The 18,831-nt window shown below is 36.8% G+C and overlaps 1 protein-coding gene across 3 annotated transcripts in view; it reads right to left on the bottom strand.

The window, feature by feature from the left end:
- CNTLN (centlein) overlaps positions 1–18,831 on the bottom strand; it is a 207,598-nt gene that overhangs the window by 126,196 nt on the left and 62,571 nt on the right. For all 3 annotated transcript variants that reach the window (XM_040540984.1, XM_040540985.1, XM_040540986.1), the window contains exons 7-8: positions 10,509–10,671; positions 1,194–1,382 (exon numbers count right to left, since the gene is read on the bottom strand). In XM_040540984.1, the coding sequence (XP_040396918.1) occupies positions 1,194–1,382; positions 10,509–10,671 (352 nt within the window). The remainder of the gene's footprint in view (positions 1–1,193; positions 1,383–10,508; positions 10,672–18,831) is intronic.

The raw sequence follows: 18,831 nt of genomic DNA, 5'->3' as shown, positions 1-18,831 counted from the left end.
TGCATTAGTAACATGAAATAGAAAACTAAGCCTCTCATGTGGACTTTAAACATTCATATTGCAATACAAAGTATGCTGGATAAAAGCTAAACAACTCAACACACAAACAACTCTAAACAACTGAAAGAAATGGGAGTTTCTCTCTCCATGCGATTTTTTGCCACTTGTATTCCAATCCAAATCAGTATTTTAAAGACTGTGTGATGTAAGCTTAATAAACTGAAAACACTAAAATACTGATGTTAGAAGACTAGTAAGTCACAGAATTTTTGCATGGTAACACTGGATGGAGTCTGCCTTGAAATACCTTCTTTATGTATTTAAGTGTTTCTCATGCAAATCTTTCTAAAATAAAATTTTTATTTTAGTTACAAATCAGCCTCCTCCAGACCAAACAACCCCAGTTTCCTGAGTTGCTCCTCATAACACTTGCTTTCTAATCCCTTCACAGGCTTTGTTCTTCTCTGAATGAATTCCAGCAACTCGATATCCTTATAGCGAGGGGCTCAAAACTGAACACAGGACTCGAGGTGTGGTCTCATCAGTGCTGCGTACAAAGGGACAATCATTTCCCTAGTCCTGCTGGTGACATTATTTCTTTTTAAATTCAGTTTAAGTCATAAATTGGCCTTTGGAAAATGTCAGGGGTATACACATAAGATCTGGCACGTTTGGGAACTTGGAAGCCTGTTAGTGAAAGTGAAGGATTTATTATAATAGTTCCAAATGGTACCTGAAAGCTTAGCAATTTTTAGACAAGTCTGTCTTTCCACCATAATACTTTCTTTAGATTTATGATCTAAAGTTTAGTTTCACGTTCAGGAAAAACAGAACAAACCAAGTCCAATATATTACATTTCTACAGAGAAAATGCAAAAACTTCACTTTTTTTTCAGAAACAAAATCATTTTGGTTTTATTTTTGGTGTCTTTTTTTAGCTTTGTTAGAGCACATAAATAAGAGTCTGATTGAATACTGACACTGTTACTCAGTTTATTTTCAAGGAGAGATAGAAATTAATTGCAAAGTACCCTCTATTAGCAACAGCAGAAAGTCACACTACTGCAGCAGCACAATTGCACAGTTTTTCATTAAAACAAAAAAACTCTCCAATTTCCTCTAAAACTGCCTTGCCCAGAAGATTAATTTAAAACAAGAAGAAACAACTTGTAGTATTCTAAAAATGGTCTCACCTGTAATTCATGAGAAGAATCCTGGTGTAGTACATTTAAAGCATCACGAGCCTGCTGAAGTTGCTGCTGTAACTGACAAATCTTCTGATCTTTTCCAACTAACTGCTCCTGAAGAGAGGCACAGCTTTGCTGCAGTTGAATTTCACTTGTTTTAACAGTTTCAAAACATAAAGTCAAGTCATTATAAAGCTATGAGAGGGGGAAAGAGAGAAAAAAAAAAAAAAACAATTAAAAATAGCATCAATGAAGGCAGACATATAAATACAGGACAAGAGGAAGTATAATTTAAGCAACTTGGCTGCAAAGATCACCATCACTTTTGACAATTATTTCACATTTCTTGTCTTCCTGAATCCTAGCAACCTCTGTATGTTGGAAAACAGTGATTGTGACAAACGCTGAAACTAAGTTTGAAACAAGTTATTCTAGACATGCACAACTTATGTCAGAAAGTTATGTTTCAACTGCTTTTTTATGGCATTTATGCACGTACATGAATACCTAAAAATTAATTTTTAATAGGTTATATAATACTATAAAATACCGAGAGAAAAAAAAAAAAGGAAAAAATCACTTACTGAGAATTGGGGGAAAAAAAAAAAAAAGGATCATTACAGGGAATGGCATTAAAGGACTGAGAATACAAAACAACATCCATGTCTGGTATAGAATAAGTTGATTCTTTTAACTAACATTTTAAATATAGCTTGGGTACCAATACAGTGAATCCACTAATGCCTCCTGCAATTTGTGTAAGTGTAAAATAGTTGATTAAATAATTATCCCTGGGAATTTTTTGGACATTAGTTATAAAATCCAAAGATGATATTAGAAGGTTCCCTGGCTGTTCAACTGTTCTCTCACTGGAAGCAGAATATAACATATATTCTGCAGTTATTTTATAAGAGATTCCATATCCACTAAGAATTTCTAGAACTCCACCTAAGTAATAACTAGCAGCATGTGCCATATAGCTGAGAAGAATAACTTATTCTGCAAGAATAAGGGAACAGCTATTCCATCTCTCCACTTTTACCGTTCTATTATAAAGATCTGAGAACTTTTAAAACAAAATCAGATTTTTATTTAAAAAAATACAAGTCAGCTTGAAAAATAAACCTGTAGCTCAACAAACAACAGTTCAGATTCTGAAGGAAATACTTGACTCTATAGCTTTACTACTCAAACGCTGCAGTCCAAACATTCCTTTGACTACCCTTGTTTCTCCAAATAAACAACCTTCCCTCTGACTATTTATTCTACCATGAAATAATCTGTGCAAGGCATGTACTTCTGCAGCTGACAGTTTTCTTTGGAAGGCCCATTACTGCCATTCCTCCCGAAAGAAAGTAATTAAGTATGAAAATTAGAAATTCAGAATCTTGATAATGTTTATCTGATAGACATTTAAAAAAATGTAAAAAAGTTACTCTTTACTGTCTTGGCAGCTTTAGTTAAATTTACTTAAATGATATGCTTCTTTCTCTACTTCATCTGCTTACATTGCTTAGAATTTAAAGCCTTTAGAAAAAGAATCACAACTTTTTGTTATGGAACTTGTCTACCTATCACTTTGCAGGAGATATTGCAAACAATAAAGCCCCTTCCTTTCTTTCTTCCTATAATTTTCTACACCCAAGGATTTCAAAATCCACATAGGACAAGCTACTTACTGCTTTTCTATTCCCAAAACAGATTAGAAATTATGTTGCCTAGGTGAAATTAATTCTATGTCCAGATATATTGATACTTCGACTCTTGAGTCTTAAAAATTAAACTTTTACATTGAAATTTCTGTGCCTACTGAATCTTTCTTATATAGCTAAGAGAGCTTACATCACCTCTGAAAATTCACGTTCAAGATTAGCCAATTGTTTATGGAAATCAGTAAGTATTTCACAGCAAATAAACAGTTAATTTACCAAAAACATGCATTTTTAGATAATGTCCTTCCAAATGAATGGAACATCAAGGCACAGTTACTTCCAGCTATAACTATATAAGCTCATTAGCCAGATCATACCGGTGTGACAATTTGCTGGTTTTATGACTAGCAGCACTTAAGTGGTCATAATTATAGTATCTGAAAGGTAGCATCCTAGTAAGATGAATGGAGAACATCAAAAATACGATGCCTATTTTTCAGCTGGCAGCCACCTCCTCTAATGTAGCTAATGGGTATTTTTGGTAGTAAGCATTTGTCAGGACAAGACAAATAGCATGTCTTTCTATTTGCATAAACTTTTCCAACCTTTCTAGCTTGAAAACAACAATTACAAAACACACATATTTGAAGTATAAAACTAGCTAAAAGCTAGTGTGCAAGAAACAAATTCATAGAATTCATCTTTTTACTGTTTTTTTTTTTTCTTTTTTTTCCCAAACATCAATGTGTTAGTTTTTAGGACTGAGATTAACATCAGGAAATTTAACATCAGGAAATTTCAAAATTAAAATTATCTGTATGAAAATAAATAGTTTTATCTACTGTCCAGAGATAACTAGAACAACATCCAGATTTCAGTTTGGCTCTGTATCTTTTCATTTATTGCCATGAAAACTGTTTTCTGGATTGCATACATACTTTAAGTTTATATGGGATTATGCTGGTATTTTCTGCTCATTTTTCACCTGGTTTACAAGAAATACCACATTTAGTCACACTGCTGTAAGCACAATCCAGAACATACAAAATTGAACAACATGGTAAAATAGATCTACCATTAATAAAGACACAAAAGATTAGGTGTAGAGAGAAAAGATGTAATATGGACATCAGAGGACTACAGAGAGAGAGAATATTGAGTAGAAAATACAAAAGAAAGACAAAAAAATGTTATAAACTATTTATCTCAGAACTATAAATCTTCACAGAAAAGAGGTGTGAATTCTTGACTATACATAAGTGAGTGGTTATATCTTGCATGGATGTTAGTAAGATGTGAGATTTGACCAGGAAATAGTTTAATCGCCAATATGAGAGAAAAAAAATATTTATGTTTACAGGACAGAAAGAAAAAGATTTTAAATCATTCTTTATACATACATACACTCCATATACATACTGTGAAATTTGGTAGACAGAAAAAAGGCAACAGCCACCAGTAACACAAGACTTTGTTCTGCAAAAACTATTGCAGAAACTGTATTTTGAGTATCTTTTTATAATGCCTTAAAGCTGTCCTTTCTTTGACAGGCAACATAGACTGTTATACGTAAAGGTACTTAAAAGCAAATAAAGAAAGATTAAAAGTATCTGAAGCCAGTACACTGCAATACATTTAGTCTATATGACACAAGAGCTTTATTTATCAGACAGGAAGGAAGAGTAACTTAGCTGAAGTATAAAAATAAAAGTATCCCTTATTTCTCAGCTTCCCCAAAATTTCCTATACTGATTTAACTGATTTTACCAGAAAACAGTTTTTGATGGATATCTGAAGAGCTACTTAAAACACAAAACTTCATTACAAGAATAGGTATGTTTAGTGTCAGCCAATCATCTAAAAATGGCAGACCAAAGCTAGAACTTCCAGGATAACCAAAAGGCAGGACTCTAGAGCCTGCCCAAAAATTGATAAAAAATTTTAACAGTCTGGTAATGGTGGGATGAGGTAAAGCACTGGCATATGTTAAATATGTGTGAAGGCAAAATTAAGGCCAAGAAACGCTGAGGAATACCAATAAAAGTTAATAAAACTAGGTACTTAGCCTATGTTATCTATTAGACTGTATGTTAGTCAGAATCGTAGTGCAATTGGAAAAAAAAAAAGTGAAACAGTTGACACAAATATCCAACACTCACATTACATAAGTGTGCGGGATTTATTTTAAACTAGGTTTAGACTGGTCCTGCATACTGAAGCCAATTAACAGCTGGAACACGTTTTGCAGTTCTGTTTAATCTAAAAGGAATTTAGTTAATACTTTCATGGACTTTTCTATGGTATCAACAAAAGCACAGGAAGTGGGGACAGCTGAGAGATCTCCTTCAAAACCATACTCCTGTGAGGATCTAAAACACTAGGGTAGAGCCACTCATTAAAATGCAACCATAACCAATGATATAAAACAATAAATAAACATAAAAACAATATATAAAATTTAACCTACATTAAATGCTTGCCTAAGTGCTCACCCCTAAAAAACTGTGTATCACTGCAGAGACCAGAGCAAATGAATGCAAACATACAGTAACACTAGACATACAGTAAAGAAACAAATGGAAAGAAAGTCTAAATTGAGATACCATAAAGCTATAAGGGGAACTAATAACGCTGTCACAGAAATTCATGTTACAAGATCACGCTGCTTATGAGAATTTGAGAAGAACAAGGACAGAAATCAGCTGGAGAAGCTCTAGGACGAAACTGAAGAGGCACTCCAGACTACAGGCTGCACATTCACTGCACTGTACTGCCTCCGGCTGAGATGGAGCTCATTTTCCGCCCAGCAGCCCCTGCCCTGCATGTGCAGCTCAAGCAGCCCAGACGCCACACCAGCGTTTGGGTTACTGCTGAGCTGTGCGGGCGCAGCACCAAGGGTGGCCCTACAATATCCTCTAAAAGTCAGCAGGCTGGGGTGGGCAAGAGGTGGGAAGGGGACGCAGCCGGGGCAGCCTACCTAAGCTGACCAAAGGGGTATGTATGCCATGCCATGTGTTGCCACGCGTAGAGATGTAAGCTATCTTCTTTGCATAGACTGTGCTGGCAGAGGACGTTCGGCGGGCTTGTAAAGAATACCAGCCTTGGTTAATGAAGAAAAATGTTAATAATTCTTACTGCAAATGGTAGTTTAAAATCCCCCATTGTGACTACACAACCATTACCAATCTGATTACACACAAAATTCAGAAACATTTAAATCTGTTCGTTCTAAATCAGATCATAGTAGGCATTACTAACAAAAATACTTAAGTTTAACCTTAAGATTTTTTCTTCCTTTTTTGACATACATCTCTTCTTGCACTGTCTCACCAGTTCACAAAATGTCTTCAATCTATGTTTTACATAATGTAAAAAAATACTGTATCATTGTCAGAAATATTAAAATAATGGTTTGAAAACATTGGTGACAGAATCATAGACTATTTACTTATTTATTTTTTTTTAAAAAGCATTCTACAAGCAACAGTCTACAGAAATAACCAGAGGAACTACAGCACACTAAGAATCTCAGCACAGGATTTTTCAAACATGAAAACCATCACCTGTGAGTGCAGAGTTTAACATCACCCTGAGACAGCCACAGTCTACACACGTCTTTACTTTTAACCTACCGGCGCACCCAAAATCTGCTTGCTAGTGTGAGAACAACTGTAGTGGAATTTGATATAGAAGATATAAACAGAATAACCTAATTAACACATCTCCCAACAATAGAAAATATTGTCGCAGCATGAACTAAAGTGCAAGTTAATCTTCAATAAAGATATGACTTTCTCAGAGCTTTCATCAACAAAGTGGACTACAAAAACACCAATTCACTTATTAATGATGTGGACTTTGGTAGGCTTGACTGGATAGCTAGTTTCTTTCAGTTCTTACCCAGTGTGAGAGAACACATGTATTTCATTCCAACTTGAGGAAGAGCCTGTGTTATTACTAACATTTATAAACATTTTTATTTTTTGGATTCAATGCTAAAAAAATATGCATAAAAATAAGCAGGTATATGTGATTTTTAACTATGCTTAACTGTTGTTCTTGTGGTCCCAGAGAAGATTGGCAGTGGTGAAATTTAATCTTAAGACAGAAAAGCCAGTAACTTGACATTCTGATTATACTTTCTCAGACTTGAAGGAAAGCAAACTATCTCCACACATGAACACCATGAAAAAGACTTGGAATGGCAGCAGCAGGCACAAAATTAACCACAACATCTGAAAATGCATCTGATGCTATACTATTTTTCACCTATTTTATGCTGCACTTGATGCAAATTTTGCAATGTCTCACAACTGAAAAATCTTATTTTGTTTTCTAATTATGCCAAGAATCTAACTACTGAGCAATGCCTTTCTTCATCGCACACATCTAGCGTACCACTATCCACAGTATTCTCTATCTGTTGTTTCAGGACACTAATTATTATTTCCTATTTAAAGACAAATAATGATATTTCCATCTCAATAAAAGGGCCTTCCACTAAGAGAATTTTAATCAGTATGATTAACAAAGAACCTAAAGGCCACATCAGATCAAGAGAAAGCACTGCATTATACAAACAAAGGCCCTAAATTGTAAATTTCAGAAAACTGTGATAAGCTGGCTAAGGAGTTCAGAATCTCTTCTTGTCTTATTATCCCTAGTATTGATTGAAGTCTCTCCACCTTGAAATTGTCGGTGAGGACAAATCTATTGAGTCTCATTAAATCCAGCACAGGAATGAAGTCCCTGGAGTATTTGGGACCACTAAAACAGATGCTATACATTTTAGAAAAATATTCCCTATCCTTGAGAATGAGAACTACAGCTGCAATATGAAATAGATATCAATTTGTTTCCAGAAATGCTCTAACATAGAAGAGTTATTGTAGAACACAGCACCCTCAAAATTTGTATTTAAAAAAAAAAAAAGGAAAAGGTAGCTGTATGTCAAGTCAGTGCAACTTGATAAAACCGATTACAGATCTTCACATATGTACACTGCCCACTATAGCTAGACTTGGAAGAGAATTGTGGTCCACAATGGATTTACACGTAATCCAGTGCAAGTTCACAACCCTGATCTGATTTAACAGAAAGGTATTTTCTTTACTCAGTGTACTGTTTCATACCACACATTAACATCAGTGCAGACAGCAGTTCTTCCTAAACAGTAGACTGTTACAATGAACTTGGAGTATGTCAGCCAGGCACGCTGCCTGAGCTACAGCATATACTGCCTATCTGACCACTAACAGAGAGGTCATTGATCTTGCTGTAAGGGACAATATATCATAGGATGCACACACTGATAGGCTCAATGCCATTTGGAGCAGTTGGAAAATATTCCTCTGTGAATATGTCTATGGAATAGCTGACACGTCCTTATCTAGCTGTTGCAGCCAGCATATTATTAACGCATGGAAGACAAACAGAACACACATTTGTCTGCAATAGTTTGCCTCTCTCATTCAAGGGAAAAACAGGTATTTGTATTATTTTTATAGATGCTGAGTTTTCCAAAGGCCTGCTGTGACTTCAGAACTTATGATTTGGGAACTATATGGTCCTTTGAAGCAATTACCGTTTGTTATTTTATACAGTTTACTAATCAGAAGTATAGAATATCCTATAAGAGAACAACTCCTCCTTTTCCCCTCCAAAGATCTCCTGCCTCAATTTACCAAATGCTTTAGAAGATCTATTTGACTTAAGAAACTTACTTTCTTGTGCATATTTTTATAAAAAACAAAAAGAGCGCATTTCTTCCAGGTGTAAAACACCTAGACGTTTTGAGAAATGCTAAAAGACAGTTTATCAGTTCCAGAACACTCAATTGTCAAAATAGTTGGGTTGTCTTTTTCTGGATGTAAACCTTACTCCTCTATGTTGGAAAAAAAATTTGAATTCTACACCTTCAACATTGTAAATTTCAGGGTCATGTATGAGTTGAAGTCCTTGCCTTATCTGCAAAGCTACAGTATGCTTGTTCTTGTTGCATCACCAAGTAAGCTGAACTCTTAAGTTCTGCTAAGACAGACCAAGAACTCTGAACCAGTTTTCTGAAGCAGTCATGGATTGTGAATCAAGCCCAATTTAGAAGAGGCTTGCCCAAACAACTGTGCAAGCATACCCATCAATTTTCCGTAATACAAAAGTAACTTACTATCTTTTATTATGAAATAAAATATGCTGGCAAAACCACTACTTTGCAGGGTAAATTTAACTTTTTATAAAAAGTTTTGTCATGTTTTAAAACTGTCTCAAGAAAATCCGAATGTTTTTTCCCTTATATGTTGCAGAACTAGTCTCAGAAGAACACTTCTAAGCCTTATAAACATTGATGAAGAGAGTTTATATTATCTTCACTTATGTCAATTTTTTTTTGAGTGACTCTTCAAAGGATCCATTTTAACAGCCACAGAAGCATTGACTGGAGGATGAAAAAAGAAAGAAATAGCAATACCTGATACCTAAAATTCTGTATCTTAAAAAAAATAAATCCATAATTTACTTCGTCTTGCCCCAGATTGACAGAACTCCTCCTGCCCTGTACATGTGCAGAATAACTCTGACAGAAGCCTACTTGTAGCTTGGTTGGGCTACTATTACAGTGAACAGAAGGCAATGTCTAGAAACTGAAAGTCCAGTACAGTATTACGTATCTAACTGTACACCATACTTTTGCACATTTAAATACGTGAGAATGTGCTGAGCATAAAGTGCCATAAAATATTAACCAAACGTGTCTTTAGAACTCCGGTACTGATGCTGGCTTGACTTATGCCCATCTTCAGAATTTTAGCACGCGCTATATACCGTAGGTTAGATGAAAAAAGGAAACACCTGTTTTTTGGAAAAACACTGCTCGTATACAGTTTGAGAAAACAGTTCCAAAATTGGTGGGAAGTACATGAAAGTCGTATATGTCTTCTTCTCAATGTTTCTAAAAAGGAAAGAAACCTATCTCCTGTATTTCTTACAGACTGAAAAACACATCCCAATCACATTTGTCACACACAACGCAAGAAATTCTGGGTAGTATACGTGTCAACTCTTCAGGATTATCATTTATTCATCAAAAATGTGAAATCTGTCCCTTAAATGTTAAATATAGCTGTGATTTTTTCAATTAGTTATCCACCTAAAAAGCTGTCACAGTAACATTTGTTTCAAATTATTTTTGATTCATGAAGTTTTTGCATTTTGGCAAAAAAAAACAAAAAAAGACACCAAACCCTTAAACTAGTAAAACTGACAGAGATTCACACAAATACATGATTTAAAGATGAAAGGAATTTCTTCTCCTAACTTACCAATGACAAATTTATCAAATGAAACCTCTAAAGAGGAAGAAGAAAAATATAGATAACACAAAGTTATATAGATTTGGTATGTGTAGTAATTCACTTCTATTTTTCCCCAGACTTCTATTCTTCCGCCTTTCCTTAAGTAAATCTTTAAGGTTCATTAATTCAAGATAAGCAAGAGGCCATATATGCTGGGATATAATTAGGCCAAGAAACACTGTTACTCTGCCAACCATATTTTGTAACAAGGATCCAGAGATTCAATGTATACAACACTACACAGTGCTTTGATTACTCTGTTCATTGATACTGGAGGGACAGTTATGTGAACCCTGTGATCATAAAAGAGGCAGGCATACTTTTTGGTACGACGTTGTTTCAGCTGTGTGCGCATCCTCTTGGTCCTTCAGTACTTTTTGTGTATCAGTATTAAGAGCCTGAAGCTGCTGTATCAGCTCAGCCTGCTGTGCTGTATGTGTGATGTTTTGTCTGTAAAGATTCTGCAGCTCCTGTAACTCCTTCCTGTGCAAAGCAAGCAATAAAGAGAAATTAAGAAAAGAATAACAATGACCTCTGTTAAACAATTGTGTTCAAATAATTTTATTGTAGATAACGAGCTTCCTATTTTCATTTATTTTTCTGTCAATTGCCTTAAAAACAATAGAAGATACATATAAAATATTTATCACATACTTTTGTGAAATATCTACAAAACAGTTAAGTTTCAGAATAGAATGTCTTTCAATTTCCTTCTAATGTTCTAACTGCTCCGAAATAAATGGATTTTCATTACTGCATCAACACTTTCTAATCAATATTCAGTTAACTCTTTAGCTGTTAAGTGTCAAAATGTAAAATATTTAGAACACATGGACTGTAAAGTAAGTTTTCTTTTTGTTGCTGTTGTTTTTAACTAAAACAATGAGAAGAAAAGATAAAAGCTTATCTTAGCTTGTATGTGTGTAAAGCAATTCTCTTTTCTGAAATGCGTCTACTCCTTGGACACATGAAGTATGTCTTCTGACAGATTAATTTCTGACTGTAGATATAGCATATTGCAATAATCATATGCAAAATAAGGAGTGTTTGGTGTGTACCGCATAACATAACAATTAAAGCTCTATAAACATAATAATAGGAATTGTGTTGTAGTGCAATAAGAAGCTGGATCTAGTAAAATAACTCTGCTTGAGAATTTTATTGTACTGAAATAGATCTTATAAATTAAGGCAGAAGTGAAGACCTGAAGAACTGTTACTATGAATGATCATTAAAAACTTGGAATATTTGCTGTAGCATGTGTCAAAACTTCAGACAACTCCATTTTGTTTATATATTTTTTTCTACTTAATCCTGTTTAATTCACAATCACATTCCAGAGTAGTGTTAAGTACAGATACTGAAATGTAAGTTTATCCCCCCAACTAATTTTCTCCCTAATATCCTCAAAGAATTTTCTCACTGACCTCCAACACATACATGACTTCTCTGCGCCTACAATTATCATTAACAACAAAAATTATTGTTACATTTTTATAATACTGTCGGATATGTCCAGACAAAAATTATTGTACAAAAGATAAGCAGAAAAAACAACTTTCATGTGTTTTTCTGAGAAATCTCAGAATGACAAACTAACCATTTTAAAAGACTTTCAAAATAAAACACTGATAGCAGGGAGAATTTTATTTCTTAAGACTCGTCCCACTATTCAATATGTTAACACTTCACTAAGTAGTATATCACCTGAATAATTACATAAAAATTGAAATTAAATGTACCACAATAGCACAGTCAGACATCTTAATGTTATAAAACAAATGCACTGTTAAAAACGTCTGTCAATAAGACAATACAAGAGAATACTTATGGGCATGCTTACTTTACAGTATTTAAGTCCTACTATTTTCAATGACATTTAAAGTAGCACCTCAAAAATAATAAGGGTAGAGATGTAGCACAGAGTCTTTATGTTACAAAATGGAAGTACAACTGCACATGTACTAATTTAATTCTGTTCACAAACACAGCAACAGGACTGGGAATACAGTGGTATATTAGCACTTCCCAACACCCTGTACATCAGGCTTCCAACCAAGCACTTCAGTATTATCTCCCAGACCGTGAGCATATACTAGAAAATGACACAATTTTGCACTGCAGTTAAAACAGAGACTTTGTTAATTTTGCACAGGTTCTCCAATCAGATCTTCATTTCGTTGTGGAAGGGAAGAAAATGTGATAAGGTTGAATCCTCAGATACTGCTGGAAATGTTGGTAGTAGCCATTGCAAAGACCTCTCTGCTACATTGCTGCTCTTTAATTTGTATGCAAACATCAATGCAGTTATCTGTGTCTGTCACCTGAGACTGCACAGTATTATGTGATCTCTAATGGCCAGCCCATGAAGTGTATTAAGGTCAATGGGAATCTTTCTGTTGACTTCATCAGGCTTTGAGTCATATCCGAAACAGGAGGGGTTGTGGGGGAGCTAAACCTTGCAGCCATCCAAGAACTGCCGCACAGTCAGAGCACAGCTGCTTCGCTCATGTTAAATTCAAGGACTACGAAATGTTAGGGAACTCGCTCACAGGTCCATTACTCCGCATTACAATGAATCAAACCAAACCTTGCTCCTCCGTACACGTACCCTAACTTGCTAGGAGTGTTGTTTTTTTAATGTTTTTGTTGTTTATTTTTATGTTTTGTTTTTTTTTTTATGTTTGTTTTGAGTAAAAGGTTATACAAACCAAAACAGTTGCCATCTGGAAAGTCCTCTAAACAGAAAAATACATGACCACTGTATTTAATTTGCAATTGCACATTACAACTGCTTTGTCCTATTCATTGAATGAGGTAATATTTTTACATCGTAAATCCACAATGGGAACTTCCTTTAATTTCATTTTTATACAGGGATGAGAAAATGATGCACAGTCTCACCAGGAATTCAGCACCAATGGTGTAACGCAAATAAATTCACACAGTGAAGCACCTTTGATGACAGACCAGCTTGGTTAGGAGAGCTTTAAACTAGAAACGTTTAGAGATGATAAGCAACTAACAAGCGAGGGACCCATGGCCCAGCTTGGCAAGCTGCGGGGTGCAGAGTGACATGGACAGGAAAGACCTTGTGATGAACAATACAAGGCTCACGGGGGACCACCTCAAGCATATGCACATAAATAAGGGAGTGCTGACAGGACAACTGTATGTGGGAGGCGCCTAATGTCTTCCTGGGGAACCAGCACCACTGGGCACCCATCTAAAACAACTGCTCCAATGTGCACAGCTTTTCCCCACAGAGGAAGACATGAGGAATCAGAGACCTGCCTGCTGTTACAGGTCTCACTGTGAGCACTGAGACAAAATGAGATAACTTACACAGCCTGTACCCATGCATGGCAGCAATCCAGTTTTTTAAGGACAGTCTGGGATGGCAAGAAATCACCCTTTATGTGAGAGAGCAGTGTGAATGAACAGAGCTCTGCCAAGTATGGGCAAAAAAACAGGTGAGAACTTGTGGGTCAGGATTTGTAGGAAAGATCAATGTGGATGACACAGTGGCTGCTTGCTGATTCTGCCTGATTAAGAAAGAGAATGAAGCCCGCTTCAGAAAACTGGCAGATTAATGTGCACAGGCCCTGGTCTTCGTGGGAGACTTGAAGCACTCCAGTATATGCTGTAGGGACAACACAAGAGAAAAGGAGCCATCCAGCAGGTTTCTGGAGTGGATTGATGACAATTTTTTGCTGCAGGCTGATGGAGCGGAGACACTTTCCTGGAATCTGTACTTACAAACATGGAAGAACTGGCCAAAGATATAAAGGTTGGGGGCAGCCATCTCTGCAACAACCATGAGATGATGAAGTTCAGGATCCTGGGAGAAGGGAGTATGCTAAAAAGCAGGACCACAACCCCAGATTTCATGAGAGTATACTTGGGTCTTTGCAGGGACCTGTTTGTATTAATATGTAATATCGGCCTAGAGAGAAGAATCCAGAAGTGTTGGTCAATTTTCAAGAATCACCTCCTCACAGCTCAACAACGGTCCTTTCCAATGAGGGGTACGACAAGCAAAGGTGGCAGAAAGCTTGCACGGGTGAAAAAGGACCTCCTCTGACTACATTCAAATGTAAAAGAAAGGATACAACATATAGAAGGAGGGGACAGGAGATCAGGAGGAATTTAAAGATGTCCAAGCATGCAGGTATGGAGTTAGTAAAGCCAAAATCTGTCTGGTGTTGAACATGGTGAGGGACTTAAAGAGCAACAGGAGGCTTTCATAAGACAAGGGATAAAGTGGGCTCACTACTGAAAGCAGCAGGGATTCTAGCAGCAGAGCACACAGAAAAGGCTGAAGTACTCAATATCTTCTTCTACTCTTTTAAGGTAACACTTGACTCCAGTAATCCTAGGTGGCTGTGACACATGGAAAGGTCTAAACCAGGGAAGACTTACTCTCAGTGGAGGAGGACTGGGTTAGAGAATATTTAAACAAACAAGACATACTGCCCATGGGGCCTTACGCAATGCACTTACTAGTGCACAAAGAGGCTCAATTATCTTTGAATGGTCAACAGGTGAAGTTACTGAGGACTTAAAGAAAGCATGTCACTCCTACCTTCAAGAAGGATTTGGGAAACTAGAGTGCTCAGACTCACCTCAGTTTCTGGGAAGCTGATGGAGCACATAAAGGACAAGAATGTCACTGGGAGCAGTCAGCAAGAAGTTATAAATGGGAAATGATGCTTAACTGACCTGACAGACTTCTCTGATGACTTGTTCAGTGGACAAGGGGAGAACAGTGGATGATTTTGGTGATTAATGGTGTCAAGCTGAGGCAGGGGAGGTTTAGGCTAGACATCAGGAAAAGGTTCTTCACCGAGAGGGTGGTCGCACACTGGAACAGGCTCCCCAGGGAAGTAGTCACTGCACCAAGCCTGTCAGAATTTAAGAAGCGTTTGGACTGTGCACTTAGTCACATGGTCTAAAATTTTGGGTAGACCTGTGTGGTGCCAGGAGTTGGACTCGATGATCCTTATGGGTCCCTTGCAACTTGGGATATTCTATGATTCTATGATTTTTATCTTGATTCCAGGAAAGATTTTGACCCTGTAACCTATAAAACGTTGGTGGACAGACTGATGAGGGATAAGCTAGATAAGTGAGCAGTAAGGTGGATTCACATCCAGACAAACTACTGAGCTCAAAGTGTTGTGATCAGATACACAAAGTACAGGTGAAGGCCACGCACTAATGGACTACCCCAAGCACCAACAAGGGGGCAAGTACTGTTTAATGTCATGGTTAATGACCTAGACAATGGGACTGAGTGCATCCTATCATTGGCAGGTGACAAAGCTGGTAGGAGTGGTTGTTGCACCACATGGTTGGTTGTGCTGCCATTTGGAGAGATTGTGAGAGGCTGGACAAATAGGCCAAGAGGAACCTCATAAAGTTCAGCAAAGGGAATTGCAAAGTACTCTGCCTGGGGAGGAATAAACCCACCCACATGTACAGGCTAGGGACCTGAACAGCTGGAAAGCTGTTGCTTGGTAGAAAATTCCCTGGGGATCCTAAAGTAGACCATGAGTCAGCAATGTGCTCTTGTGGCAAAAAAGACTAACAGCATCCCAAGCTGCACTGAAAAAAGCACTGCCAGCAGGCTTGGAGATGTGACTTTCTATCCAGAACTGGTGAGACACACCTGGACTCCTGAGTGTAAGAGACATGGAAATATTGAAGCAAGTCCAGTGAAAGGCCACAGAGATGATGAAAGGTTTGGAGCATCTGCCCTACAAGAAGAGGCTGAGAAAAGCTGAGACTGTTCAGCTTGGAGACGAGAAAGCTCAGAAACAAATATTTATGAATACCTGATGAAAGGGTATAAAGAAGATGCATAGTCTCTTCCCAGCAGTGTACAGTAATAAGAAAAGAGACAATGAACAAAAATTAAAACTACATATCATGGGTTTGGCTGGGATAGAGTTAATTTTCTCTGTAGAGGCTCATATGATGCTGTGGTTTGGATTTGTAATGAAAATAGTGGTGATATCACACCAATGTTTAGTTGTTGCAGAGCAGTGCTCACACAGAGCCAAGGCCTTTTCAGCATCTCGTGCTGCCCTGACAGTGAGGAGCCTGGGGATGCTCCAGGAGATGGGGGGGGACACAGCCAGGACAGCTGGCCCAGGCTGGGCCACACGCATGTCCCATACAATGGGATGGTATGCTCGGCAATAACATCTGGGGTAAAGGAGGAGGAAGAGGAGGGGAGGATGTTCGTAGCGATGGCATTTGTCTTCCCAAGAAGCCATTCTGCACGCTGAGTCCTGTTTTCCTGGAAGTGGCTGAACACCTGCCTGCTGTGGGAAGTGGTGAATGGATTCATGGTTTGGCTTTGCTTGCACACACGGCTTTTGCTTTGCCTGGTGAACTGTCCTCAACCCACAAGTTCTCGCACTTTCACCTCTCCGATTCTCTCCCCCATCCCACCCGGTGACAGTAAGCGAGCGGCTGTGTGGGGCTGAGCTGCCCGCTGGGGCTAAACCACAATAACGTGACATTCCAATTAAACGTAAGAAAAATGTTTTTATACTCTAAGACTGGTCCAAAACAAACAGGCTACTCAGACAGCCCGTGAAGTCTCCACACTTGGATATGCTCAAACTCAACTGGACACCATCCTGGTTAGACATCTAGAGGTGACGCTGCAGGAGCGGGAGGCCGGACGTACTGGAGCTGAGGAACTACACAACCTCCAGAACCGTCTACCAGCTTCAGCCTCTCAGGGATTCTTTTTGACTCTGTTTCTAATTTGCTTTGAGTGTGCTCTAAAAGTGTATACAAAATCAGCACCATGATAATCAGATAAATAATTACATGATAAAAATGAATTTCTGATCAAAATATCTACTAATACGCATACCCAAATCACCAAACTACTAAGCACTCCACAGGACAGACACCTGCCTGTCATTGCAGTAGGTTAAGGACATCAACTGCTAAGTAAAATGATACTCTCAGGTGAACATGGAACAGAAGAAATAATGAAAAATTTCAAATTGGATGTAACGAAGGTCATAATAGGCACTGAAAATGTATGTGCCTACATTCACAAACACATTGTATACAAACACAAACACATGTATATACACAAATATACACATCTATATGTAGAATATTTAAAGTATATGTGGCTGTTTATATATACATATACAAGTAGGATATACACACACAAATATAAGCACAAACGCCATGGCACACTGAGTAGTATTTAACTCCATTTAACATTGGTGTTACTGAGATTAAAACAAAAACAAAATAAATGAAAAATACAGCCTTTTTTAGATTATAATCTAATATGACAAGACCTACACAATGTGAAACGAAGAAATGTACAGAAAGTGAGCTATACTCTGCAAGTCACAGTGAGGAGCCTGCCATGAAAAAACATCAGGTTTTTCACAAGTCAAAATAGAGAAGCAGAACTATATTATTTCAACCACAGAAATAAAATTACAATAACCTAGGAAGATTTTGCTTTAAACATTGCAAATATTTATGCAATTACTTCAACATTAGCATTTTGGAATTGCAAAAGAATCTTAAAATCCCTTTCATCAGAAACAATCAAGGAAAACTGTTGATTCAGAAAGAAAAATGAGTTTGAACTGCTGATCTATATTTTTTAGACACAAACTTCTTCTAAAATAATTGAATTTTTAGAATGCTAGAGAAGAAAGATGAGACAAACAATTTATTCTAAAATAAAAAAAAATGCTGAACACAAAACTGAACAATAGTTATAGAAAAGATAAAACATTGACAAAAAATATGTGACATTGACTGGAGTTTCATAAAGCTAATTATAGGAAGGACCAATATTAAAAACTTATTCTTCATGTTTATGAAACACATGCACAATTCAAAATAATTAAGCATACTCCAAAATCTTTTAAACTAGTTACATCTATGTCTCCTTCTGAATGGCATTTTTCATGTTCTCTGGAAAAAATTAAACAATAGGAGGGGAAAAAAAGCAATGAGTAAGAAAGAAATAATAAGGATCTTACAGAGCTTAGTTCTCCAGGAACTGCTTAGAAATATGAGCTCACCAATATAGTCAAATGATTTTCGAACACATTAGACACTATCAATGAAATACAGGTACTCATTCAAGTCTTTGATTCAGAAATCCAACATATTTTAAATACTTCTAAACACTACAGCAACTATGTGCCAATAAACTTATTTAAATTAAAAACAAAAACAAACAAACAAGATGTCACTAACCTAAAGTAAAAACATAAATAAAATTGCACTGAAATTGTTTTTAAATAAATAAACTACTTTTAGTTTCACGTAAGATAATTCTGGATTGAAATCTTCTTGTGAACTGTTTTACAAAGTATTGTTGTACAAATAGAATTCAGGGACTTTAAGACTAACTTGTAAAAACCTAGTTAGGCATTTCAACTGCCACTATACATACTGGAATGTATTTAAAATAGATTAGAAGTGAAAAAAGAAATCTACATTTCCATGTTTGACTAACCAGAAACAACACTTTTAATTTAGGGAGACCAGATCTGTGAAGAACCTATATGCCCACAACCCAGAACTTTAAAAAAGCATGCCTTGCATCATATTTCAAACTGACATATTGAAGAAATCCTT

Source organism: Cygnus olor, chromosome Z (genome assembly GCF_009769625.2).
Source record: "Cygnus olor isolate bCygOlo1 chromosome Z, bCygOlo1.pri.v2, whole genome shotgun sequence".
Lineage (NCBI taxonomy): Eukaryota > Metazoa > Chordata > Aves > Anseriformes > Anatidae > Cygnus > Cygnus olor.
Note: the sequence above shows the minus strand (reverse complement) of the source record. Positions and strands in the feature narration are given on the sequence as shown.